This window comes from Aspergillus versicolor, assembly GCF_001890125.1.
Source record: "Aspergillus versicolor CBS 583.65 unplaced genomic scaffold ASPVEscaffold_4, whole genome shotgun sequence".
Taxonomy (NCBI): Eukaryota; Fungi; Ascomycota; class Eurotiomycetes; order Eurotiales; family Aspergillaceae; genus Aspergillus; species Aspergillus versicolor.
The window spans coordinates 1118800-1142324 of NW_024467527.1; the positions used below are offsets into that span (position 1 = coordinate 1118800).

At 50.8% G+C, this 23525-nt stretch overlaps 8 protein-coding genes across 8 annotated transcripts; 2 read left to right on the top strand and 6 right to left on the bottom strand.

The window, feature by feature from the left end:
• The first annotated feature begins 236 nt into the window (after positions 1-236).
• Positions 237-1566, top strand: ASPVEDRAFT_41007 (uncharacterized protein). Its single transcript, XM_040812254.1, has one exon. It carries the CDS (start codon positions 378-380, stop codon positions 1428-1430), a length of 1053 nt encoding a protein of 350 aa, XP_040667184.1. The 5' UTR covers positions 237-377; the 3' UTR covers positions 1431-1566.
• A 225-nt stretch (positions 1567-1791) lies between these two features.
• On the bottom strand, positions 1792-5667 carry ASPVEDRAFT_130729 (uncharacterized protein; the record flags this gene model as incomplete). The annotated part of the gene is made up of 2 exons (XM_040806750.1): positions 1792-2198; positions 2268-5667. The coding sequence occupies 2 exons, from the start codon at positions 5665-5667 to the stop codon at positions 1792-1794; spliced, it is 3807 nt and encodes a 1268-aa protein (XP_040667185.1).
• Positions 5668-6624: 957 nt separating this feature from the next.
• On the bottom strand, positions 6625-8205 carry ASPVEDRAFT_129634 (uncharacterized protein; the record flags this gene model as incomplete). Its single annotated transcript, XM_040806652.1, has 1 exon — positions 6625-8205. One exon carries the CDS (start codon positions 8203-8205, stop codon positions 6625-6627), a length of 1581 nt encoding a protein of 526 aa, XP_040667186.1.
• A 566-nt stretch (positions 8206-8771) lies between these two features.
• On the bottom strand, positions 8772-11933 carry ASPVEDRAFT_82951 (uncharacterized protein; the record flags this gene model as incomplete). The annotated part of the gene is made up of 1 exon (XM_040817292.1): positions 8772-11933. One exon carries the CDS (start codon positions 11931-11933, stop codon positions 8772-8774), a length of 3162 nt encoding a protein of 1053 aa, XP_040667187.1.
• A 636-nt stretch (positions 11934-12569) lies between these two features.
• On the bottom strand, positions 12570-13793 carry ASPVEDRAFT_41010 (uncharacterized protein). Its single transcript, XM_040812255.1, has 3 exons — positions 13616-13793; positions 12886-13554; positions 12570-12750 (listed from the first exon to the last, which is right to left on the bottom strand). Exons 1-3 carry the CDS (start codon positions 13729-13731, stop codon positions 12597-12599), a joined length of 939 nt encoding a protein of 312 aa, XP_040667188.1. The 5' UTR covers positions 13732-13793; the 3' UTR covers positions 12570-12596.
• Positions 13794-14273: 480 nt separating this feature from the next.
• Positions 14274-19193, bottom strand: ASPVEDRAFT_129354 (E3 ubiquitin-protein ligase SSM4; the record flags this gene model as incomplete). Its single annotated transcript, XM_040806631.1, has 2 exons — positions 14274-15832; positions 15881-19193. The coding sequence occupies 2 exons, from the start codon at positions 19191-19193 to the stop codon at positions 14274-14276; spliced, it is 4872 nt and encodes a 1623-aa protein (XP_040667189.1).
• A 2503-nt stretch (positions 19194-21696) lies between these two features.
• On the top strand, positions 21697-22938 carry ASPVEDRAFT_28090 (uncharacterized protein; the record flags this gene model as incomplete). Its single annotated transcript, XM_040810073.1, has 1 exon — positions 21697-22938. The coding sequence occupies one exon, from the start codon at positions 21697-21699 to the stop codon at positions 22936-22938; it is 1242 nt and encodes a 413-aa protein (XP_040667190.1).
• A 34-nt stretch (positions 22939-22972) lies between these two features.
• On the bottom strand, positions 22973-23500 carry ASPVEDRAFT_633835 (uncharacterized protein). The gene has a single exon (XM_040815674.1). It carries the CDS (start codon positions 23289-23291, stop codon positions 23007-23009), a length of 285 nt encoding a protein of 94 aa, XP_040667191.1. The 5' UTR covers positions 23292-23500; the 3' UTR covers positions 22973-23006.
• Between the last annotated feature and the right edge of the window lie 25 nt (positions 23501-23525).

The following is a 23525-nucleotide window of genomic DNA, read 5'->3' on the forward strand; positions in this document are numbered from 1 at the left end:
TCATTAGCTTTTCATTTAATGAATTTTCCATGAACTTCATTCCTTGAGTAGGTTTTGTAGTATCAATAAATTTTACTAGAAGTGTAGAAGGAATTGTCCCCTAAGACCTCACCAGTCACCGCCACCTTATTCAACAGCCTCAATTAATTAATTCTTATTTTCGTTATGCATCTGCTGAACGCGGGGATGACAGGTCCGAAGGGTGAAATGATCGGCGACGCGTTGTTTATGTCCCTGATAAGATGAGCCTATATAACCCTTTCCCCAACGTTTCCCCGTCATTCATGTCTCTTATAAACCCCCTTACTTCTTTCTTCACTGCAGGGGTCGAACTGTATTCCATCCAGCGAGTGTGACCTCACCGTGACACAGCCACTATGGTCTTCACCTTCCAAGACGCCCTAGCGGAAATCAACCACCACGGCGTCTTTCTCTCCCCGCAAACCATCGGCCAGCTACAAGACAGAATCAAGGCCGTCAATGCCGGAACTGCTACTGCCGCATCTCCACTCTCTAAAAAGCGCAAAGCAGATATCCCAGACTTGGACTCGGACTTGCTCTCGGACAAAGAAAACAACATCGCGCCCAACGGCGCAGATATCAGCGAAGAGGAGGATGACATAGACTCAGACGACGACCGCCTCGCAACCCCGAAATGGAGCTGTGGGCAAGTCCGCGCCAAGATCCGCAAGTTCGTCGAAAAGGACAAAGTGATGAAAGTGAGCGAGTTCCAGAACGCTATTGGCGTGTCGGGGAAATCGTACTACGCGTTCATGAAGCAGAATGGGGCGTGGGCGGGGTCTGAGTCGAATTCGTTTATCCATGCGCATCGGTTCTTTATGAAGAGGGAGCTACTTGGGCTTAATAAAAAGGGGAAGAAGGGGAAAGGCAAAGACGAGGGGAACGAGCCCGCGAAGAAGAAATCCAAGACGGAGGCCGCCTCTGGTAAGAAGACGAAGGAGGCGCTGTTTGCTGAAAAGTATGATGTTAGCTCTGTTTCGCTGCCTGGTGAAGCAGAGGGCAAGGTAGCAGTCTACGACCAGTGTGACGAGATCAGGAAGAAGATCAATGCTGTTCTACGGGAACCAAACATGACGCGGGCAGCATTCTGCAGGGAAATCTCGAAGACGTGGCCGGATCGAGCAGCCGATCTCAAGGAGAATGCATTGCAAGGGAGGTCGCTGGCGTCATTTCTTTCGAAGAAAGGCTCGCGCGAGGGAAGAACGAGCTTGGTTTTCTATGCCTCGTATGTGTTTTTTGAGAAGCTGAGGATTCGCGATGGGAAGCCCAAGACACAGTTCCGGGAGGAAATGGAGGATATCTGGGGTCCCAGTGGTTTTGATATTTGGACGTCGACAAGCACAAGGTATCTTACGACGAGGAATGTGTATCTCTACACGGACAAGTATGGAAAGGTTAGGGCAGCTTGATTGGTTCGCAGTGTGTTTAGGGGATTTCGGGTTGTACATTAGGTTTTTCATTGCGTTCCTGTACATAGTTGTTTGTTGTTATTGGAGTTTTGTACTAAATATAATTTCAATCAGGTCTCTTAGAATATCCGCAACAGTATATCAAGTTCCAATAATTGGTTATTCATTCATTATTTAAATCAATATGTGCAGACAGGGGTATTATTTCAGTGCGTTTCGGTCATGAAAAATAAAGTCGGCGGATGCAAAGAGCAGATGCCACGACAGAGTCATGTAGTGGATATGATATATACATGGGAAAGGAGGAGTGAGAGGGAGATAAAGAATAGGGGTAGGTTGGAGCGCAAAAGGAAAAAAAAGACTAGGCAAGCTGTCTTTCTAGACTGCGTCCTGGTCCTGGAGTAAGAATAGGTGGTAGGGTTTGGTATGGATTCCTGAGTCCACGACTGGTGTGTACAGGGGCCACGCTTTGGTCATCAATGCGCAGTTGTCGGTTGAGGTCGACAGGGAGCTGATCAGGCAATGGCAGTGGAGACTGGTATCTCGGGTTCTGGGGAATGGGCGAGTGCTGCATGGCGAATGCAAGGGACTCATCGGGCCTTCCCGGGAGTGTCACATCCGATGCTTGCAGGGTGCGGGCAATGTCTTCAAGTAGGACCTCCATTGGTGCGATGTAGGCTGTTCGACTTTTCTCCGACCATGCTAGAACAGCGCCGCAAACGCGGCCGGTCGATTTTTCGAAGACCCAAGCGCCAGAATCACCGGGAACTGAAAAGCAAAAAGTCAGCATGAGACAAGGAGGGGAGTTGAAATTGTTGGTGAGCTGCACTCACTCACCTCCAAAGTTTCCATCCACCCCGAAGCTCGTGGAGAAGGTATGCCGGCCGTGGAGTTTCACTATTGTCATCGCCTTCGAAATCTGCCCAGTTTGCAGCCCACTAGTTCGTCCACAACAGTGGACGTTGAGGCCGCCAAGATCTTCTAGGCGTGCCACGTCGTTCAAGACAATGGGGTCTCGCTGCTGTGGCGGAATTGGTTCCCCAAGCCTCTGCCTCGCTCGAGCGACTGCGGAAAGGGAGGGTTTATCATAGACAATATTTCGTGCGTCCAAACGATCCTGGTTAATGTTGATCAGAGCCCAGTCGATTTCATGCTTGAGACCATTTCGCGTCCAGCGTCGAACACCCGACGAAGCGTGAACATACCCGAATGAGTGGGAAGCGAGATGTTCATCATCCCGATCCTCGGGGCTTGGAAAAAAATCGTCACGGACATCATCGATCGCGGGCTGGGTTACGAAGAGCATGGGATCATCTGTAGGTTCGATGCCAGCAGTATCCCCAATTGACGCTGCGTCATCGTCATCGTAGGCATACTCGTCATCGCCTTCGTCAGATGAATATCCATCAGAGAGGGCAAAGTCATCGTAGTAATCGTCACCATCTTCATCATCAGATATCTCGAACTCGAGACTGTGCTCAGATGCATCATCGGCCCATGTGTACATGAGCTGTGGATCTTGAGGAGGAGCAGGTTGCCGAGACCAGTTTGCAGCTGACCGAAGAGGAGCGTCATCCACAGCCTCATGAAGGTCTTCGGCGTCCTCATCGTCACTGGGGGCCTCGAGCATATGATGAACTGTCATACCATAGGGGACACCATCAACGAGAATGGCACCACCATACGAGACAGGAGGGAGATGCTCGTCGTTCATGAATGCTCCTATGGATGCACCACAAAGAGGACGTTGTTGATAACAAGGATTAGGGTCCTGTGGTGGAGGAGGGGCTTCAATTGTGCTCTGGGGCCCGGTCTTTGCGGGCCGACGGCGCTTCTTTTTCGGTACTTTTGAGCGTTCAATGTCCCCGCGAAGCACAAGCAAATCCCAATCTTCTCTTTCAAGAGGGAAATACTTCTTCAGCGCCGCTCTAACCTTTTTCACGCTGGCACATGTCACACAGATTGTGGTTCTGGCATTTTCTAGGCCATCACCGGTCATCATAAGAGTAACGCCGCAAGACTCAGACGAGTCCTTCAGGATCTTCTGCAGGAGTTTCCTCAGTCGAGGTAACATCTGGAAATTCCATTCCTTGAGGTGGCTTTCCGGTATCTCGACAGTGGTGAGTTTCTTGAAGGTCCGCTTCTTCATCCTCCTTTCGTCCATTCCAACCTTCATCAATTTCATTTCAGGAGCAGGAGCTGCAGCCAGTGGCTGCGCAAATTGGGTTACCTGCTCGGGGCCTTGATAGTCTCGAGCAGCCTGTTTCGCAGCATCCGCTTCTGACCCAGGAACGAGGGCTAGGGGTAGACAGTCGTCTAACTCCTCGGCTCCCGGTGCCGAAAAGATGTCAATTCTGCAACATGACCAAGCAATTTTGCACAACGTGTAGATGAAGTTCATGGAAAACGAAAAGATCCCATCTGGCGCTGAAAGGTCCAAAACCGGGTAGTGGAAGGTCTGAGGTATCCTCAGGTTGAAATCAGCGGCAGGCTGGGTTGAGAGATGGAAATTGGGAGCATCCAGACATAGCTGAACCACGTGAATGTAGGCGCTGCCGCACTTGGGACCTAGCTTTTTCAAATACATGCTTTCTACCCTCTGCTTGAAGATAGAATTGTTGTATTTTAGCTTCCACAGGCGGCTGATTGGAGTCCATAGACCGATTTCCATCAGGACCAACCCGAGAGAGTAGAGGTCGTAGGACCAGGCGGCATCATCCTCGATTCCCCTTTTATCATCGGGATGGCGGTACATACTGGCGGAAAGAGGTTCGGGAGAAGGGTTGTTACCCGAAAACTGAGCAAAGGATGTGAGGTAAGGACGGCGAAGGTTTTCGGTTAGGCCAACTTCGTCTTGATTCGAGTTTGTCAGGCCGGGGAAGATGAGAACGTTGTTGCTGTTGATATTTCCGTGCACAAGGTTCTGGCTCCTGAGCTGCAATACAGCCATAAGGAGGTCGTAGGCCAAGCGAAACCTAGTTTCCAAGCTTGGGATAGGATAGTCTTCCCCCGACTGGAGGAGCGATACCAACGGCTTGGGCTTTAGTCCATTCAAGAGGTCTGTTGGATTCTGGAGGAATGGGAAGTAGTGGACGGGCATCTGATAGACGAAGGCGTAACGAGAGTTGGCGCGGTCGAGGTAGTACCCAACGAAGTTCAATAGACCGAGGTGGGAAACTCGGGAGTTCTGGACCAACTGTTCAAGGGTCTGATGCACATTATCTAGCCGCGCATCCCCAGGGTAAGGAGCGTTGGAAGACGAATCGAGGACCATGGGGGTATATTCAACGAGAATGCTGATTGTAGAATCCTTGATTTTGTGGGGATATGGTAAAGCTGAGGTCTTCATGCGACCAAGGACTCGAGAGTTCGTGGATGCAGCCACCATTTCATATGGAGGCGGGTTGTTATCGTGGGAAGCACCGGTCAATTGTAGTGCTGATCGGTCAATGAGATAGCTCCTTGACTCGGCTGAGGGCTTACTGAAAGCCCTCTCCAACTTGGGGTGCTCGAAAACGGGTGATTGTGTGATGGCATGGAGATTGGTAAAAGGAGAATATTCAAATGCCTCCTTCGACTTCGGGGAGCTTTGATACCGCTGCGCACTATCAAAAGATGCGCCATGATATGACTTGGAGTCCTTTGTTAGGCCGAAATCACCGCCGGGGCTGGCAGCGTGGGGAGCAGGATACGACCGAGTACGGTGTTTCCCCGAAGATTGCGCGCTGGCGGTCATATCGCGGCGTTCGCGGGAAAGGTCATAAAGCACGTCGATGCACGCGGTCAGATCGTTAAGGAGGGTCTTGGAGCGACTAATCTCAGCACTGGTCCAATTGGTCTTGGACGGAAAATCGCCGAGACCATCTGCTGCAGGAGACTCCGCTTTACCTCCTTTAGAAGGTAAATCGGAAGCGCCCTTATTCTGCAGACGTTCAGCCTCGCTGAGCAAGTCTTGGATCGACGACATCACACTTTCCACGACGTCGCTGAATCCAGCCTGCGTCAGCGACTCGTCTATATCGTTTGGCTGAGCAGCGCTCGCATCGCTCCAGTCCAAACCCCATGCCAGAAGCCGATCTCGCTGCGTCTTGAAGTTGCGGTGGATGGAGAGGAGCTCGGGGTTGTCGACGGCATTGGCGGCGGTGGTGACGCTCTCACAAGATGTCTTGGTGTCGGTGTACATCTTTGTGAGGCGGCGCTGGAGGTACGAGCCCCCATGGCGCGGGAGGACGGACATGTTCTTGGCGGTTGGGCGAGCTCGGCGACGACTCGAGCGGCTGCGGGGGCGGGGGGAGGAATGGGGTTGGTTTCAGAACATTTCAAGGGCGAGCGCTCGTCGAGAGTCGATGAAGCCGAGAAGAGCAGAGAATTAGGAGCAGGGCAGCAACGGCGATAGATGAGAAAACGAGGAGCAGGCTGCAAGAGAGGAGCGGGTGCGAATAAGAATAGCAAGTGGGAGGGAATTCTGTTGCCTAACCAATCGGGAGTGGCGAGTGCTGCAAAGCCTCATCGCCAAGCCACAGATCTGCGACAATCACGTGGCAGGCAGCCATTTTGCTGCGCCTGACTCAGCACGCGTCCCCCGCGCTCTCCAGGATCCATTCCATGATTCAGTGCAGACCGTACGTATTCTGTCCAGTTATTTCAGTCAATGCTAACTTCGCAGCCATTGCAGGCGCCTAGCGGCTTCAAAGATCAATAATTCAAGATCCATCACCTGCAACACCCATACACCGCTCCCACTGCGAGGTTGATAGATTAATGCGGAAGTGCGGATCGATTTCCCGAGACCATATCCGTTGCTGCAGCGCAACAGGCAGAACTGTTCCAACTTCACATATGCCATTACGAACAAGAACGCGAACACTTGATTAAACGACCCAGCCAGTCAAGGAACCCATACCGGTCTGAAGGATCGATCACCTGTTTCTAAATTCAACGTAAGATGACCGCGACAGTGGAAACGAGATGCACATGCACTACAGAAGCATTACGAACAAGGCCCGGTCTGTCAGTTAACTTGTGGGTCTGAACCCTTCAGACGCGTCATCTGGAATCGATAATTGGAGCCTGCCGACCAGAAAAAGCTTATATGGACAAGTCTCGTTCATTTATGCCTATCATTACTGTTCTCCAGCCAACCAGAATATATCAGCCTAGCCTCGAATTATGCGCACCTAACAAGGCCCCATTATTAAAGCCTTGCGACAGAGCTCTGGCCAGCCTGCGCTGCCGCTGCACGGCCGGCTCTCCGACCAAATACAGCACCTGATGTTAGGCCACTGCCTCCGGGGTAGTTGTCGTAGAACAGGCCTCCCAGCATTTCACCGGCACAGTATAAGCCAGGCACGGGTGAATTGGTAGCCGAAGAGATGACGCCCGCAGTGTGATGGTCAACTGCTAACCCACCAAATGTAAAGGTTACACCGCAGGTTACCTTCACGGCGACATATGGTCCACGCGTAAGCGGCGTAGCCCAGTTCGACTTTGGCAGACCCAACTGTTTCCGAGTTGACTGTGTGGAAAGCCCATCCTTTACGGCAGGATCCCACTTGTGGCCGGGATTCTCCTGCTGGAAAGCTCCAACAGCTTCGTTATACTCCTTTATTGTAGCCAGGAACTGGCTTGGATTCCTGAGCCCCCGTTTAGCACATTTCTCAGCCAGCTCCTCCAATGTGTCAGCTGTTACCCTCTCCACGATCTCGTCACGATACTCTTCACTCCGTAGCCAAGGCGTCATCGTAGCATCCCAGACCTGAAAGGCGGCATGGCCAGGTTGCGCCAGGATCGCCTTCCCAAAGATTGCATATGTATAGTTGCGCATATCCACGCCCTCATCCACAAACCTCCTTCCCTCAATATTAAGCATCAATCCAAGCGGATACCCAGACTTTGTAAACTCATTCGAAACCACCCGATCCCCCGAGTTTGCAGGCGCATTCGCATCCCACGCAACAGAGTGACACCCCGACCAATTCCCCGCCTGTTTCGCGCCTGCATCCCGCATCGCCATCTCCAAACAAGACCCGATATTGTACGGTGTGCCACGTACTTTAGCAAAGTCCCATCCAGGCCCCAAGAACTGCGCCCTCATCCGCGGGTTCGCTTCAAACCCACCAGCCGCCAACACCACAGCCCCCACGCGGATTTCCCTCTCCCCAGCAGCATCCTCAACAATAACCGAGCTGACTGCTCTAGTTCTAGGATCAAGAACCAGCCTCTTCGCAGCCGTCGAGAACAGCACTTCAATGCCTAACCTCTCCGCTGCCCTTCGCTCGTCCTCAATCAGACCCTTCCCCCCATCCTGCGTCTTAAGACACAGCCCTCCCCAGAACTTGAACCGCCCCCCAATCTCATACGCCTGCCGATTGAAACTCAACTGAAACCGCACCCCATGCCCGGCTAACCACTTGACCGCATCATTGCTACCCTGGACCAGGGCGCGCGAGAGATCCGGGTCCGACCTGCCGACGCAGATTCGCTCAATGTCGTCTGAGAAGTGGGCGTCTGTGTACGGCTCCATATCGATGCGGGATGCTTTGGCATCGTCTACATTATTCACGACCGGGAGAACGTCCGCGAGTCCGTGATGCACAGTCCTAAAAGCGCCGGCTGTGAAGTAGGAGTTTCCACCGGCCCATTCTTCAGGGCAGGAGTCGATGAGGAGGACGCGGCGGGCGCCGGATTCGGAGGCTGAGATGGCGGAGCAGAAGCCTGCGTTGCCGCTGCCGATGACGAGGACGTCGACGTGATCTGGGGCTGAGGTCGGGGCCATTTGCGGGTGGTTGTTTGTTTTGTTTGGTGGAGGGGGCGTGGGTATAAGATATTATTGAGATGATAATACTATGGATTGTGATGGGTATATTAACGGTGAAGTCGAAGGGTCAATGCACGTTTGGAGAAAGCCATCTCGGCTATCCAGAAATGCCCGGGGGACCCAAATGGCGGAGAAATTCCGAGCCTCCAACTCACAGAAACCGACCACGATATTGAATTCCACAGGAGCTCATTCGATACAAGAGAGAGTGGGTGTCTCCGCAAAACTCAGGTGGGAGTGCTGTTGTCACGAATCGGAGACCCACCACTCAGATATATACATAGTACTCATCAGCCAGGTTTACGAAGACTAATTTACGGAGTTGAGTAGTTGGCACTATTAGCTGTTGAAAAGACCTTTTTTTTTTTTTTCTTCTATTTTAATCATTTGACGCGACAAGTTGTCTATTCGACATCAATCATGGCTCGTTGTTATCATCATAAATAAGCCGTGCCTTGGCCTTTAGGAAATGCTTTTCGATGACAAGACATCAGACGAGAGAAATAATCAAACAATTATCCACCTCAGGACCTGAATTTAATCGTTTTGCCGCCATCAGTATGCCAGGAACGATAGGTCAGGCACCCTATATTGGTGAAACCTCCGTAGGGCAAGCCCCAAGAAAATGCGCCCTGTCCATCACTACCCTTCCCCTTCTCGCACCATTCGAAGCTGTAGTTTTCCTTCAAAATCGTTGCGCAGTCGTACCCACTCTTCGGCGACCACGGATCCTGAGCCGGGCCCTTGCAGCCGTCTATCCAAGAGACGTAGGCGTAGTAATTAGTGCCGTGGAGCGCAACAGGGCCCCATTTGATGGCCTTGTCATCAGCTTGAAATAGCTTTTTGCCGTTCAAGGCGCCCTTGCACTGCTCTGCCACCTCTGCTATTTTGGCCCGGTCATGCTCCACAGGGACGTAGTCCTTGCCTGCTAAGCATACTTTGGTGGGCGTAGCTTTGGCTTGGGTTTGGGTTTCGGTTTGGGTTTCGGCTTGGGTTTTGGATGCCTGAGTGGCAGTGGGTAGATCGAAGCCTGGGGGTTGCCCAGCTGGTCTCACCCCGTGAGTGGTCTTGGATGTCGTCGAGGTAGTCTTCGTAGTCGAGGTAGTCTTCGAGGTAGTCGACGAACTGGTCTTCGTAGTCTTCGAGGTAGTTGAAGACTTTGTGGACGTGGCAAAGGTAGTGTGAGACGATGTTTTGATCGGGCATATTTTCTTGACATCGATTTCCCGTCGGTGCTTGTGGTTGCCGACAGGGAACGCGATATCGGGGTAGGTAATGAGGTTGTCGACAATATGCCTTCCACCAACCCATAACCGCCAAAGGCCGACTGGAGCTATGAAACTTGGCAAGTTCATCATATACTGTATCGGCGTAGCTTCCACAACAATTTTGCCGACGAGTTCATCATCTGAATAGGCAGATTCGAACTCAGTGGCTTGATAGCCCACTTTCATCCACGGCTCCGGGTTATCTGCTGGGTACCCATTTGCGTAAAGCACATTACTGATCGAAGTTGCTAGCCAGCTAACCCGTGTTTCATACTTTAGAGGTCCGCTGTTCATCCCGTCTTGGAATGGTGTGACAATAACGACCCAGGGTTTGTAAAAAGGGTGCAGAGGGCCCATGTTGTCGTCAGTTCCAACCAAGGATGCAATTGGGACGATCCTAGGGTATTCAGAGCCCCCATAAGCAAGAGCGTGTAGTGTCCACTTCTGGAACCATTGTACGTCCGAGAGTATTGCCTCGCCATTGGCATCACGCCCCATGAAGACCGGGCTCTCAAAGATATGGGAGATATACACTCCATTCCGTGATACAATGACCACCGAAGTACATCCGTACAGTGAGCTCAGCCCCATGGCAGTCTTCCCCGTTCCGGTGAATGGAAACCATTCTCCCGTCGTATAGGAAGGAGTCCAGTCAAGCCATCTGTTTTCGTTTGTTATTTGGTGCTGTATGCCTGTCAGGTACGCCCTTGCATCTTGAACCTCAGGTAATGGATCGGGATTGGGGTTACGTTGCACCAGCTCGCTGCGCTTCTGCTTGTGAGAGACAGCTGGGTAGGTTGGATATGCAGAGGCTGTACTGGTCCGGAGCTTTGAGCAGTCGATAGATCCGATATTAGCCCATCCGCCCTTCCCAACACGGGGACATGAATTGCGATTGCCGCATGAACCGAATTCACACAGTGACGGACCAGATGTCGGGGTTGGAGTGACCGTTGTTGTAGTGTCTGTGACGGAGCACCCAATTGTTGTGAGGGTGGTTGTCGGCGAGCAAGTCGTGGTTCCATATGTCGAACCACCTGCAGTGGTTGAAGTTGATTTACAGACCACTGTCACTTTGTGTGCAGTCGCGTCCGAAGTACATGTCGACGACGAAGATGTCGACGATGTGGTCGACTCGGATTTGGTGGTTGTAGTAGTCTTGTCCTTGTCCTTGTCATCGTCCTTGTCGTTGTTATCGTTGTTGTCATTGCCCTCACCACCACCACCACCACCACCACCTCCTCCTCCTCCTCCTCCTCCTCCACCATTACCTCCTCCTCCTCCTCCACCACCGCCGCCGCCGCCAGCGCCGCCTACATCAGGCAATTCCTCCTCGAGCAGGTCCTTCACGAACTTTTTGGCGCCCTTCTTGTCCTTATTTTTAACCGACTTCTTCAGGCTCCTTGTATTATCCAAAACACAGCTCAATGCACCAAAAACCGATTCAGCGGCCATCTTGAATATTTTGTCCACCAGGCCTCGCTTCTTCATGAAAGGGCAGTCACCGGACCCGCCGATTTCAGAGATGAGGTCTTCCACTTCATTCTCAAGCCCAGTGATGTATTCGATAATATCTGTCTGCTCCGGGGGTTCTGGGTCTACAATCCAGGAACTGAGGCTTGGAACGACATCGACAAATCTGGTGGAGATGGCAGATAGGCTGGAATCAAACTGAACGGACGGCATGGGGCCGATGAAATCGCCAATGCTTGAGGTGGTATGGGGTGCAGGAGTGGGACCACCCGGTGCCGTTATTGTACCTGTATTGGCGTTACTGGTAGTAGGAGCACCTGTCGTCGGAGTGGGTGTAGGTGTGCGTGCGCTTGTTGTACTGGTAGTAGTAATGATTGCCGTGGAAGTGGAGGTGGAAGTGTATGTTGGCAGGCTGATAGTAGGGCCACCACCAGGAGGATTCACCAAAGTTGACTTGGATGTAGTCGACCCAGATGCAGTAGACTTGGAAGTAGTAGGCGCAGTACTAGTCGTAGACGTGGTTGGCAGACTGGTAGTAACCACAGTTGACTTGGACGTCGTTGGCTTGGACGTCGTTGGCGGAGCACCAGTTGTAGACGTGTGTATCGGCGGGCTAACAGTAGCATCACCACCAGAGGTGGTGACTGAATGCGAGGTGGAACTTGTAGAGGCGCCATTGACAGTGCTAACCGTGGTGTCGGTGCTGATGCTGGTGCTGGGATTAGGTGGCGTGTCTGTACCGGGCTTGGAGGTCGTGGGAGGATCAGAGCTCTGAGCTGGATCGGCAGAGTTATAAGAGGTAATGAGAATCATAGAAGTAGTGTAGGAAGTAATAACAGTGTAGGGAGGAATAGAAGACCCGTTTCCTGGACCCGTGCCCTGTGCTACTACATATTGGGCAGCTGCCAGCAGGGCACCGGCGGGCCACAAGGTTGAGAACCTCATAGTGCAGAGTACACTCCAATATATGGCTGTACAGATCACTGTGGGAGTAAAAAGGAGAAAGTACAAGAAGCTGAAAGCAAGTAGGGCTTCTTATAGCCTGGAATGGGCAACAACCTGTGAAGGCTCTTAACTGTTGAACACCCATAATGCACGTATTTATTCATGCAATCTCTATAAATTGTTGTATTTCAACAGTTGTCACTGAATATCAAATGGTCACGCCAATTGGCTGTAGGGCTGAGAGATTGCATAGTATCAAGTCGCAGGTAATCCACGGGTTTCTAAATAAAGAGAATCACTCTGTTTCACGGACATCGTAACTACAGCTGAGTGAAGTTTCCAGACTCTCGTCTGTATTCACTCCCCTAACGCCAGGCCTGAGTTTTCACTCCTCGAGGGAAAGATGCTGTTACTGTTACAGTCTTCTACACCCTACAGGGGAAGTAGTGTTGGCTTCTTGGCAGGAGTGGGACCGTGCCTGACGATCTGTGGATACTCGCACATCATTTCTGTACGAATTGCTATGATAAACCTTACAGGATATATCTGTATTTCTATTAAATGGTGTCTCTCTCATATTATACCACAACAACCAGCATACTTGAAGACTCGAACTGCTCTCTAGTCTGATGTAAACCCCTTGTGCCTATTACAGCATACCCATCACTCCGACTTCTTCTTCGTACCCTCCATGCCCTCCCTCATCACAGCCACCACATCTTCCACGCTTGTCCCCCTCTCCCTTCTTCCAGTCTTCTCCAGCCCAAGTGCCGTATCCTCCGCAACAACCCTATACACTTCTGCAACGCTCTCAAACCTAAATTGATAATATCAGTAAGCTCTGCCTCAACACTCGAACCTGAGTAGTAGGTACCTCTCCCTGGCTCAATACTACATATGAGGTACAAAGGAAGGGCCAAAGAGAGAGAAAAAAAAAAAAGAGCCAACTTACAGTCCCTTCCCAAACCCACCTTCTCGCTCCATCATCTCCCCAATCTGCTGCATTTCATTGACCCACCGATACGCCTTTGGCGGCATCCCGACAACGCCCGTATCCGCAATCTCCAGCGTCTGCGGGTTATGCTTCCCCATGTACTTCCTCAGTTCGGGGAACACACCCATTGATTCCGCCGTGACATAGGACTGAATCGCGAGCGCGAAGAACCCCTTTGTTGTACTGGCGAAGCAAAGCTTCACACCTGACGCGGCGCCGATCCGCGGTGACACGTGGTCTATATTCAGTATGTTCGCGAGATCCGGGTATGGGATCTGTGTTGGGCCGGAGACAACGAGGGATGGTGCTGTCCAGGTTGTTTCAGTGTCCGTGGATGCTTTGCGGGGCGGGCCGCCGATGATTCCACCGTCTAGGTAGACTATGTTCTTGTTGGGGCTGAGAAGGTCGTTGGTGTGTGTTGCGAGAGATGGTGCTGTGGCGTTGAGGTCTAGATAGTAGACTGGTTTATCTCTTGTATTGGGTGTTTGCTCATGCACGCGCTGTGCGGTTGAGAGGGCATCTTTTGGTGGTACTATGGAGAGAATGACGGTAGAGAGGGAGACTAAGTCTTTGATTGAGGGGAGGAGCTCGATGTTGATTGACTGGGCGCGATCCTTTGTGGCTTTACTGGATTATTTAGATGCGGTTAATTGAATAGTTCTGTCTTGGTCTATGGGCGAACACTTGCCTTCGATCTTCTGCATAGGTTACGACGCGGTAGCCATGGCTGATGAGCAGGTTAGCGATGCCGAGGCCCATCTCGCCGATGGAGAGGATGCCAACCACGGGCTGTGCATCGGTCATGATTAGTGAATGTCGTTATGGAGATGTGTAGAATGAATTTGGCGTGGAGGATATTTCCCAAGACGGTGTTTACTCAGTTGGTTGACGCGGGGTTGGTTGGTGCGGGGTTACCTTTGTATAGCGTCATATTATGTTATAGCAACACCAATGCAATTCACAACAGTCTATACGGATGAAGCTAGATATAACAAAACCGGAGTGTAAAACTTATCGGTGCAGCTCTTCTTCATCTAATCATTCATTTTATTTCACTGACAGCCCGTCAATCACGGCATGCCTAGGAAGGCAATCCGACAGCTAAGGTAGGCTTGAGGAGCTCTCGCACGTTCGGCTGTAACATTCTATAATTCCTTTAAATCCGACACTTAGATACAAGGGAAGCGCGCTGGTGACCGAGGAGAAGGCATTCGATCCTGAAAGATGCGTCTATGTATTAATCCATCCTAGTGCCGTCTAGTATCATTTAAATGTACAAAGAAGTAAAGCAACGCCATAAAGGACGAAATTTTCCTGGACCAGCTAGATAGGCTCCAGTCGCCGGATTATCCGGTTATCACTCGCCGGGGAACGCCAACTTCTCGGGCCCGCTTCTCCCGGAAGTTGTGAAGGCGTTCTCCGATCAGGAAGAACTCGTCTCGGATGCTCACTTGCCATACTTCGACCTGGCGACAAACCAGGTAAAAGAACCAGACCATCAGTCCCATCGCCAGCGTGACCGGATAAGCGTAGCGGTAGACCTTTGGTTGTAGCTCGGGGCTGGCAGAGAACATCATCGTGTTCGATACGAAGCCAAAGAAGAGGGGTAAAGTGACCGCAACTATGGCAAGAAGGGTCATTGGGAGGAGCAAGGCCCTTGTCGCGAGCTTGACATTCGGCTTGAGCCAGCCATCACGGAAAATCCCGTTGAGGACTGCAGCTGGCCGGGACCTGGTATGCCACAGAGCCAGTTTTACTGCCATCTGAACGTAAAGCACGCCTAGCGTCCAATCTTGGACGAAATGGATAACGTGGTCTTGTTCGCGGCCAAGGTATGTGTGGATCGGGACAAGAACGTAGAGCTCTATTGTAAGAGCAAAAACCGACGGCAGGAATATCACGAATGCGGCAGCAATGTAGAAAATTTGGAGACCACGGACCAAAACACCCGCTGCTGCACGAGATGCCTCCAAGGGGGAGCGTAGGTACGGCCCGAGGCGGCCTGTAAACGCGCGGAAACAAGACCGACAAGATGCGAGAAGGCAAGCAATGCCACATGCAGCGCCCATGCCCACAGACAGGGCGTAAACATCATTCACTGGCCGACCCGGGACGTAGAACGACATGATCTTGCGACCAATAACCAAAGGAACAATGGTGACGCCTACTCCAGTCGCAGCCGCAAACATCCAAATTAAGAAAATGAAAGCTGCAATTCTGGTTCTGAAGAACGGTGGGACATAAACCTTGGTGAATTGGTCATTTCCTCGCCCGTGAAGTCCTTGGTCATTGTCAGGCTTCCCGTCAACTCGTTCGTTCGTCTCAGTCACTTCCAAAAACACGGGACTCCCCTTAGGGATGCGGACTTGATCGGAAGCCGGGACCCTAACAAATTTTCCATCCACTTGTGGAAGGTTTTCCACATGTTTTTCATCAGCATCGGATTGTTGATCCTCTCCAGTGGCAGTTTGTTCATCATTTGGCTTGCTCCCTAAGAGCAAGCTCCACCAAGCCTGTGGACGCCTCCCTTCTTCGTCAGTATGTCTCTCGCCGAAGAAGAAATCTGACAACCGTAAGACGCGAGCACATTTCCGGAACCACCAACTGTACAAGTTGTGTAGCCCATCCGAGGGTTTGAAAGCTTGGATGGCCAAAGGAATGCCGAAGTTATAGAGCAAGAGATCGGCTGGAAACTCGAGTACCGGGTCTTTGGATGACCAGTGCGCGGGGAGGACCCCGTCGAAGCCGTAGTAGATGCCCCAAACAACTCCACCTAGGCAAACAATGACAAGAGCGCCATATACAAGCGCACTAAAGGCGATTTTGCGGAGTTGCGTTGTTATGTTCCGCTCGAGTACGTCACGCACAGGGTGAAAAGTAGGGTCATCAGGGTCACGAATAAAATCTAGGGCAGTCAGAAAACGTCGTGATACTGTTTGGAGTGGGAACTTACAGAGGACACCGCTTCTCATAGTCTTCCTGCACATAGAGACGAAGAGAGCAAAGTGGAACATATAACAAGTTCCAATAAACCAATGGACGAAAAGAGATGTGAGCGGGTATGTCGATGTAAAGAGGCTTCGCGATGCAAATGTAGCATTTTCGAAAAGAGGAAGTAATGCTATATCGAGCAGAGCACCACAATATAACGGAAAGACTATCATCTCAATACCGATAATTAGAATTACCTTCATAACCCCGCCGGCTTGGTGAAGCCCTTCCGCAACCATTCCCTCAACTCTTTGCCCTCGGTCGGTTCCAGAGACAAATCGGGCCACTCTAAGATAGACCAACCCCACGGTTGAAGCGAGGAGGTAGCCCATCAGGATAGCGATAGTGCGATCCTTTGTGTCCCAGACTACCACATTATTGTAGTCGATTGTTCCATTCGCAGTAAGCCCAGTCAAATTCGGGCTAGCCCAGGCTGTCGGGGCCGAGAAAAATCGAGTATAGATGTCGTAGCCGGCATCGTAAACTTCACCCCGAGCAGATGTCAGTCTATCGCCGATACTTGCCGTATCGTAGCTGAACGAGATGACCTTGGACAATGAAATCGACCCGATCTCCAGGGGAATGTCATGAAGAATGAACTTTCCCAGCAAGAAAACCAAGTGGATCAGGGAGGCAATTCGCGCTTCATGGATTTTCAGGGCCTGATGGGAAAGGACAGAAAACATGGGGACATCGGCCTCATGGAAGACAAAGAAAGTATTCATCACATTGCCCAATCGCTGACCACTGGCATCAATGAGAGATAGCGACGCACTGGTGATGGGCTTAGTCCACTCCGTCAATGGGACAAGGGTTGCGAAAGGGCTAAGAAGTAGCTTGCTGATTATACTTGCCCAGTACATGACATAACCCAAGCTACCAATAAGGGTGTCGAGGACCACGTCTGCAAAAACTGAGACCGCCGTCATAGGAACACCAAGGACGAATTGCACAGGATTCGCTAAAAGGACAAGTGCGATCTTTCCAGCAAGGTAAGGAAGCCAGATTCCAGCGGCTACGGTGAAGGAGATCAGTAGAGCGCAGAAAACGCCGTTCTGTAATAAACCGAAAATCGGACCCTGCATGCCGATGAGTTCCAAAATTCCCTCGAGATCATCAGCTTCTTCAATCGCATCAAGATCATTCGGGTCAGCTCCCATGTCAGCGAAGGCAGCGTTATCCGCAGCGATACCATCGGCATCGAAGTTGCCATCGTCGGCTTCGTGCTCCAATGGTCCTTCAAGAGCAGGTTCGTCCGCCACCTCCTCATCCACGTCTGGTTGGGGTGCCTGGTTCGGGTCGTCCGGGACAACGTCGGCCCAGAACCAATCGAGAACTCTCTTGGTCATGCCCTGAGGACGTTCGGGAGCATTCTGAGAGGTTTCCGGCGGAGTCTGTGTATCTTCACCCGATTCAACATCCGCAACTGCGGTGTCCGACCCAGCTATTCCACCGTCCACGCTACTTTCCACTGTTTCATGAATCGGCTCTGGCTCTTGTTCTGGCTCTTGTTGCGGCTCCCGATCCCGGGCTTCAGATTCCAAATTGTCAAATCTGGAAGCCGGTGTCTGCTGAGTTCGAATTTCTGGGTTAAAAGTCATGTTTCTACCAGCAGGTCCACCGAAAAATGCGTTGGAACTGTCGGATTCGGTATTATTGGGTACACGCCAGCTTTGCGAAGAGGATTCTGAAGGCCGTGTGAAGGCTGGTTGAGCGTCATCAACCTCCGCGTCCCCGTCCGTGTTTACGGTGAAATCAGAGAGGCGAGAACGTGGGAGGTTATTAGACAATTGCGTATGTCTATTAACAGTAGTAACATGCCAGGCCAGTTCTGTATAACGAGGATCCTCACGAACAAGTCTTAGCATTTCCTGGGAATCACCCTGAGTACGGCGCCAGAGCTCCATGTACAGCTCCATATTAACAGTAGGCCGTTGCTGGTTCATTTGTGGTGTTTGCCGAGAGACTGGAATTTCGAAATTAAAAGCATCATTACTCTCAAGATTCCGGCGAATCGGAGGTGTGACTGGCCCTTCCGCGAGCAGATTCCGTATATTGGGGGGAGCCTCAAATCGCAAAGGCTCGTGGGGAGGCAGTTCAAATCCAACACCTGGTCGCGGTAACTCGATATTTCTGGGGTTATCTTCAGCAATATCGTCGGCGTGATTCTCACTTTCCTCGCGTTGTGGGATAGCTTGTTCGGGTAACTCTTCGCGGGGTTCAGGCTCGTGCTGGTGCTCATGCTCAAGTTCATGTTCATGTTCGTGCTCGGGAGCTTCGGCATGAGGAGGAGGACGGTTGTTTGCTATTAATTGATCTGCAGCCTCACGCTCTCCCTCAGCAATATTGTCCAAAGGTTGTTGTTGAACAACCCATTCGCGGATAAGGAATATAAGAATGAACGAGATAACAACAAGCAATGTAATAAGTTGGCCTTCTAGCGTGTCAAGAAGGATGTTATTAATTGTCGGTGAGGGAGTCAACGAGTTTAGGAACTTGACGTCCGAAAGCCAGGATGGTCGGCGTTTGTACGGAAGTGTTGTTACGTTGGAATGGGTAGACCCAAAACTCGATGACATCGCGGGAAAGAACAGCGTAGAAAAGGCCTTTTTCATAAGTTTGAGTAGTATAGGTTCACCTGAAGAGAAACCAAACATTGACCCGGCAGGGTCCAGCGGGGACTGTGCCACTATCGAGCTTGTTTCAACCGCCAGAGAGCTTGTCGTTAATGTTGCACCATCAAGGGGCGCAGACACATTATTTCCTTGATAGCTTTTCTGAGGAACACCATCTGACCACCGACCATCAGCGAGCCAGAACAGCGCCCTCCAGATCGCCCTCATCGACCATGGCAGCCATCCAAGCCAGACAAACGCCACAAGGACCCAGCGCAACCATGTAATAACGGTCCGAAGCGAATGTAAGGACAGTTGTTTCATAAACAAGAGCGTTGGCAAGCTATCGGGCATATCCGGGTCGTATACTTTTGTGAAGTGGAACGGAGTCTTGCACAGCTCACAGTGCTTCTTCTGGGAATGAGCTAACCATTGCACGAGGCAAGGTTGATGCACGAACCTTATACTACCGCTACATTTGCAGGGATAGTATAGTTGGTCCTGGTCCGTAGCTTCTCCGCGACAGATTCGACAGGTATCCGGTTCTTCGTATTCCCTCTCCTTCCCTTTTCTATTTGTATCAAAGGCAGAGTCGTTCATTATATCGTGAAAACTCGAGGAGCCCGCATACTCGTGGGGGAAGCGCCCCGGAAAATCCATCTTCGTGGCAGGATATGAGCGTCGTCGCCCTTAGTGACAGTAGGCAAAGCTACTTTCGGTTACCATGTTTCGGAGACGAAATATTTGGTCCGAGCAATGACGCAAGAATCGACGGTTTGGTGCGAGAGGGTAGGTAATCGCAACAGGGCGCAGGCCCAGTGAACAGGGAGGACTGGAAGGTCGGCTCTCGAGATCGAGCTGCTAGTATTCACAGCAGCCTGTGGCGGGAGCAACCGTCATAAATATGCCAGACAATCTGAGGCCGCAAGTGGGAGAGAAAGCTGATTCAGCAGGGCCTCCACCCGTTTCAGGCGGCCAATTGTCACGTGAACACCTGCTTCACTGGGCTGCCAAGAGCTTCCTTTTATTCACCTCTCGCAGAATAAACAAATCTGTCATATCAGGCCTTGCACTTAGCGGACTTCACTTTTGAATGTTCCCTCGTTAGGGTATCTCGTTTTGCCTTCCAGAGGCCGCGCATTGGTATATCAGCGAGCATGTCATGTGGTACGGAGGTATTGCAACAGCAAATATAGGGAGTCGATGATACGCCCCGGGGCTAGGTATCAAACACTAGTTATTGGAACTAAAACTTCCAAAGCATCAGGTTTGCCAAGCACTGTTGCTCTTATGAGAGACTAAGACAATTTTCTACAGGAATTGACTGAAGCCCTTGCTTCTTCAGTAAACTGGCAACTTCCCCTCTAGCCTGGGAAGAAAGAGTCAACTAACTGGTGAACTGCCTGCACAAATCAAGATACTTTGTAATCGACTCCACTGGCCCTTACTATTAGGGTGTCAGAGAAAAGACATCGACCAAATAGCTGAATCTTCTCCTATTTCCGAGACCTGGGCCAATACTTATGATTCACAGTATAGCTTTCGGAAATGTATGCAATCAACCTGGTAATAAGTGAGACTATCTGGTAGATTCCTTCAATGTACAAATGGTGAATCATTCACCTTACTACTTCGTCGGTGATAGCAGAGGTGAAATGTTCCCCTTCACCGATATTGTCAATGTTGACAAAATGGTCTGCCAAAGGACCTATGCTTGCTGTCTCTTGAAAGGGTATATCCAGCGATCAGCCACACTTGTAACCTTCTGGAGACTCAGCCATTGGTAATTCAGAGTGACAGCAAGGTATGCCTATCGAAAGCTCCGATGATACCTCCATAACAGGATTCTGTCTACTCTAATGTGTTCAACTCTGTCATTCCAAATCTCGATCTCCGGACATAATACTGGATTAGGGCACGACATCGGTTTAAGAGTAGCCCAAGCTTCCGATAGACTACGTGCTACTATAGCCAGCCTTGCAATGGTATTCTTTTTCTATTGAGCCGCAGCATACCATGCACTCCTCAATTAAGCGTTCGCTGAAGGACGGGTACACGAAGATAGTCGAAAGAGCACTCTCGAGACAAAGCAGCAGTATTACCTGCAAGAGCGACATGGACAGGTTTGCGTCAATAAATATTGCTTCTGCCCCCATCTCAACTGATAACAATGACAGTGAAGCCCTTATAAACAAAAACAAACCCGAATCCGGAAAGTCTAGCTCTGAAAGTCCACGCCATGGTAAGCTCTTCCACAAGGAGGCATTCTAGCTACTGGGCATATGTGTTATGGCTACTGACATAAATGACCTTGCAGTTCCATTGAAGAATAGCCCTGACCAATGCTTTGGCGCCGGCTGTAGGGGCCCATCCGAGTCGACTTCTGCCCAGTGTCCAGGGTCTTGCTGTAGGGGTAGATGATTCTGTCTTGAGAAAGGCTTTCTATGCATGTGCATATTTACTTCTTGTTTTGCACCATTATTTTAGTCCATTAAGTGGTCGATTAGTGGCTCATACTATAGATTGAGTAGGTCAGGCAACAGCGATTATTCTCCGTTGGTTGTTCCAGTCATGCCCTATAATCCTGCAGTGGCTCTGAGCTGGATATATTCCCAACGCCTGTCCAATTCCTCGGTTGAATAATATAAAAATAACGGTCGTTCTTAGAAACAGAAAATTTGTCTACCCCAGTTCTCAACTTAGACTTGCTCTCTCCAATCTCCTAAAAGGCGGGGTGCCTGGCATATGCAGGTGATCTCAAGTGTGGGATATTGGCAGTGTCACTGAAACGACTGGAGCTGTTTGTGGGCTCTTTAGAGGAAATGTTAGGACGGATGACAATATCTTTGGGCTCGTCTGAGTCGTGGCTTTATGATGTCGGCGACAAAGCGGGAACAAGACAATGCCAGCGTAGCTACAGTATGCTTCAAATTGGTGTTACTATATATCAGAAATCTATCGCCTGTGACTAGTTACGGGAGATGATTGGATTCAATTCACATTTGTATTCATACAAGCCTTTCAAGTCTCTTTGTGTAGAAACCCTAAGTCAATCTTTGTCCAGACTGCACAACACCACCAGACAAAGGTCAGCCCGACTATAAGCTATGCACAAGCCCACCATCGCTCCTATAATTCATCTTCTCTCTGCTCAAACATCAATATGGCCATTCCCCACTTACTAGGGCTCCCCATGGAGCTTATCTATCAGATTTTTGAGGACTTTTCACCAGGAGAGGTGATGCCTTTCGCCCAAACATCACAAGGCGCTCTTGTTCTCTCCCTATCTTTCGTCGACCTGGAAGAGATGTTCAAGTGGGCCTGTGAAGAAAACATTAAACAAGCAATGCTTCTCATGCGCTCCGCTATTCTGCGTGCAGCACAGGATGACCCAGAGATAGGATACAACGCCCTAGCGCAGGCTTGTAAAGGTCGTCACATTGAGATTGTGCAGCTTTTGGTCAGTAGCGGTGTCCGTATCGAATGGCCAGGGTCTCTAGGGTTAACACGCAAGGCTGACTTTTACAATACTCCTCTGGGCTGTGCTATGCGAGACAGTAACCCTAAGTTACTAAATCTGCTTCTCGAGGCCGGCGCCAATATCGATTCGGCTACAAACCATTATTCGGAGCCTAGTGCACCATATATACCACAACCAAGCCTGTTGCACCATGCATCAATCCATGGGTTTATCAGCTTGATCCATATACTCTTGGCACGCGGTGCGGACGTCAATCAGCACGATCGACTAGGCACAACTCCACTGCAACTGGCTGCCGAGTGGGGTCATATCAAGATAGTTAAGCTCTTCCTATCTCGCGGTGCCGACATCAATCAGCGGGGTCGATTCTACTCAACCCCGTTGCACCAGGCTGCCGAGAATGGCCATGTAATGATCGTGAAGCTCTTACTAGCTCACGGTGCCGACGTCGACCTAGCTGACAACAAGGGGCGCACTGCACTCTCAGTGGCTGCATGTCAAGAATATAAGGCTACCGTTCGGCTCTTATTGGATGCGGGTGCCCAGATAGACACCAGGGACAAGGCTGGCTATACCCCTTTGATACTTGCCACCATGAGAAACCGCGATGCAATCTTAAAACTGCTTGTGCAGAGCGGGGCAGATGTCAACCTGGAAAGTAAGCTTGGCCGCACTGCCCTCTCCTTCGCGGTAGAATTCAGCCTACACCATATAGTGGAGTATCTTGCAGGCCGGGGGGCGGATGCGTATTATGCGTCTCGATATGGACTAAGTCCCATGTGCTATGCGGAGAAAAGAAGGAAGACATACCGACTAGTCACTGCTCTCAAAGAAGCCGGCTGCCGACGAACTCGCTGTTGGGTGTCGCGTGAGCGTGGCGGTTACCAGGAGCATTTAATGGGAAACCACTTTCATACAAACTAATTCAAGGGAGGTCAGAATACTATATATAGGCCAAAGAGGATTGACATTGCGGCGATAATGCCTCCATATCACTTACCCTCCACTCCGTAGTACCCTTCCTTACATGATCCCCAGCAACATGGCCAGCGCTCTGCTGCATCGGCTAAACTCGAATCATCCATGCATGCATTATACAGAGGAGATTTGATAAGGAGCCATGGTTCATGCAGGGTTTCGTCACGATGCCGGTTCCTCCAGATCGCTGCTGAGATTCGCCATGCCAAGATAGATAATAGACGAGATAAAGAGCTCACTGGACAGCTGAACAGCCGAGGATGCAGTGATATTCGCGGTGTGTTGCGCCACTGCGCCATGGCCGACCGCCATGACCTCACCGACAAGAGCTGTGTCTTCTTGATAGCGCCGACTGCAAGGAGTTTTCATGAATGCACAGGCTTTCGAACTTCGATCTCGTCACGGCACCTGTGTCCACCGTCTCCATCTCTGGCATAAATAGCTGAAGTCTGGACTCGCCTGCCAAGAGCGACCGTCGCGTGCCCAGCCGCTGATTCCTGAATCCTCAGGCACCACGCTTGTGATACCGTCAG

Coding starts and splice junctions, on each gene's coding strand:
- ASPVEDRAFT_41010 (XM_040812255.1), bottom strand. CDS start 13,731: ATGACCGATGCACAGCCCGTGGTTGGCATCCTCTCCATCGGCGAGATG. Junction 13,555..13,615: donor ACCTATGCAGAAGATCGAAG/GCAAGTGTTCGC, acceptor TAAATAATCCAG/TAAAGCCACAAAGGATCGCG. Junction 12,751..12,885: donor GGTGGGTTTGGGAAGGGACT/GTAAGTTGGCTC, acceptor TTATCAATTTAG/GTTTGAGAGCGTTGCAGAAG.
- ASPVEDRAFT_41007 (XM_040812254.1), top strand. CDS start 378: ATGGTCTTCACCTTCCAAGACGCCCTAGCGGAAATCAACCACCACGGC.
- ASPVEDRAFT_633835 (XM_040815674.1), bottom strand. CDS start 23,291: ATGGCGCAGTGGCGCAACACACCGCGAATATCACTGCATCCTCGGCTG.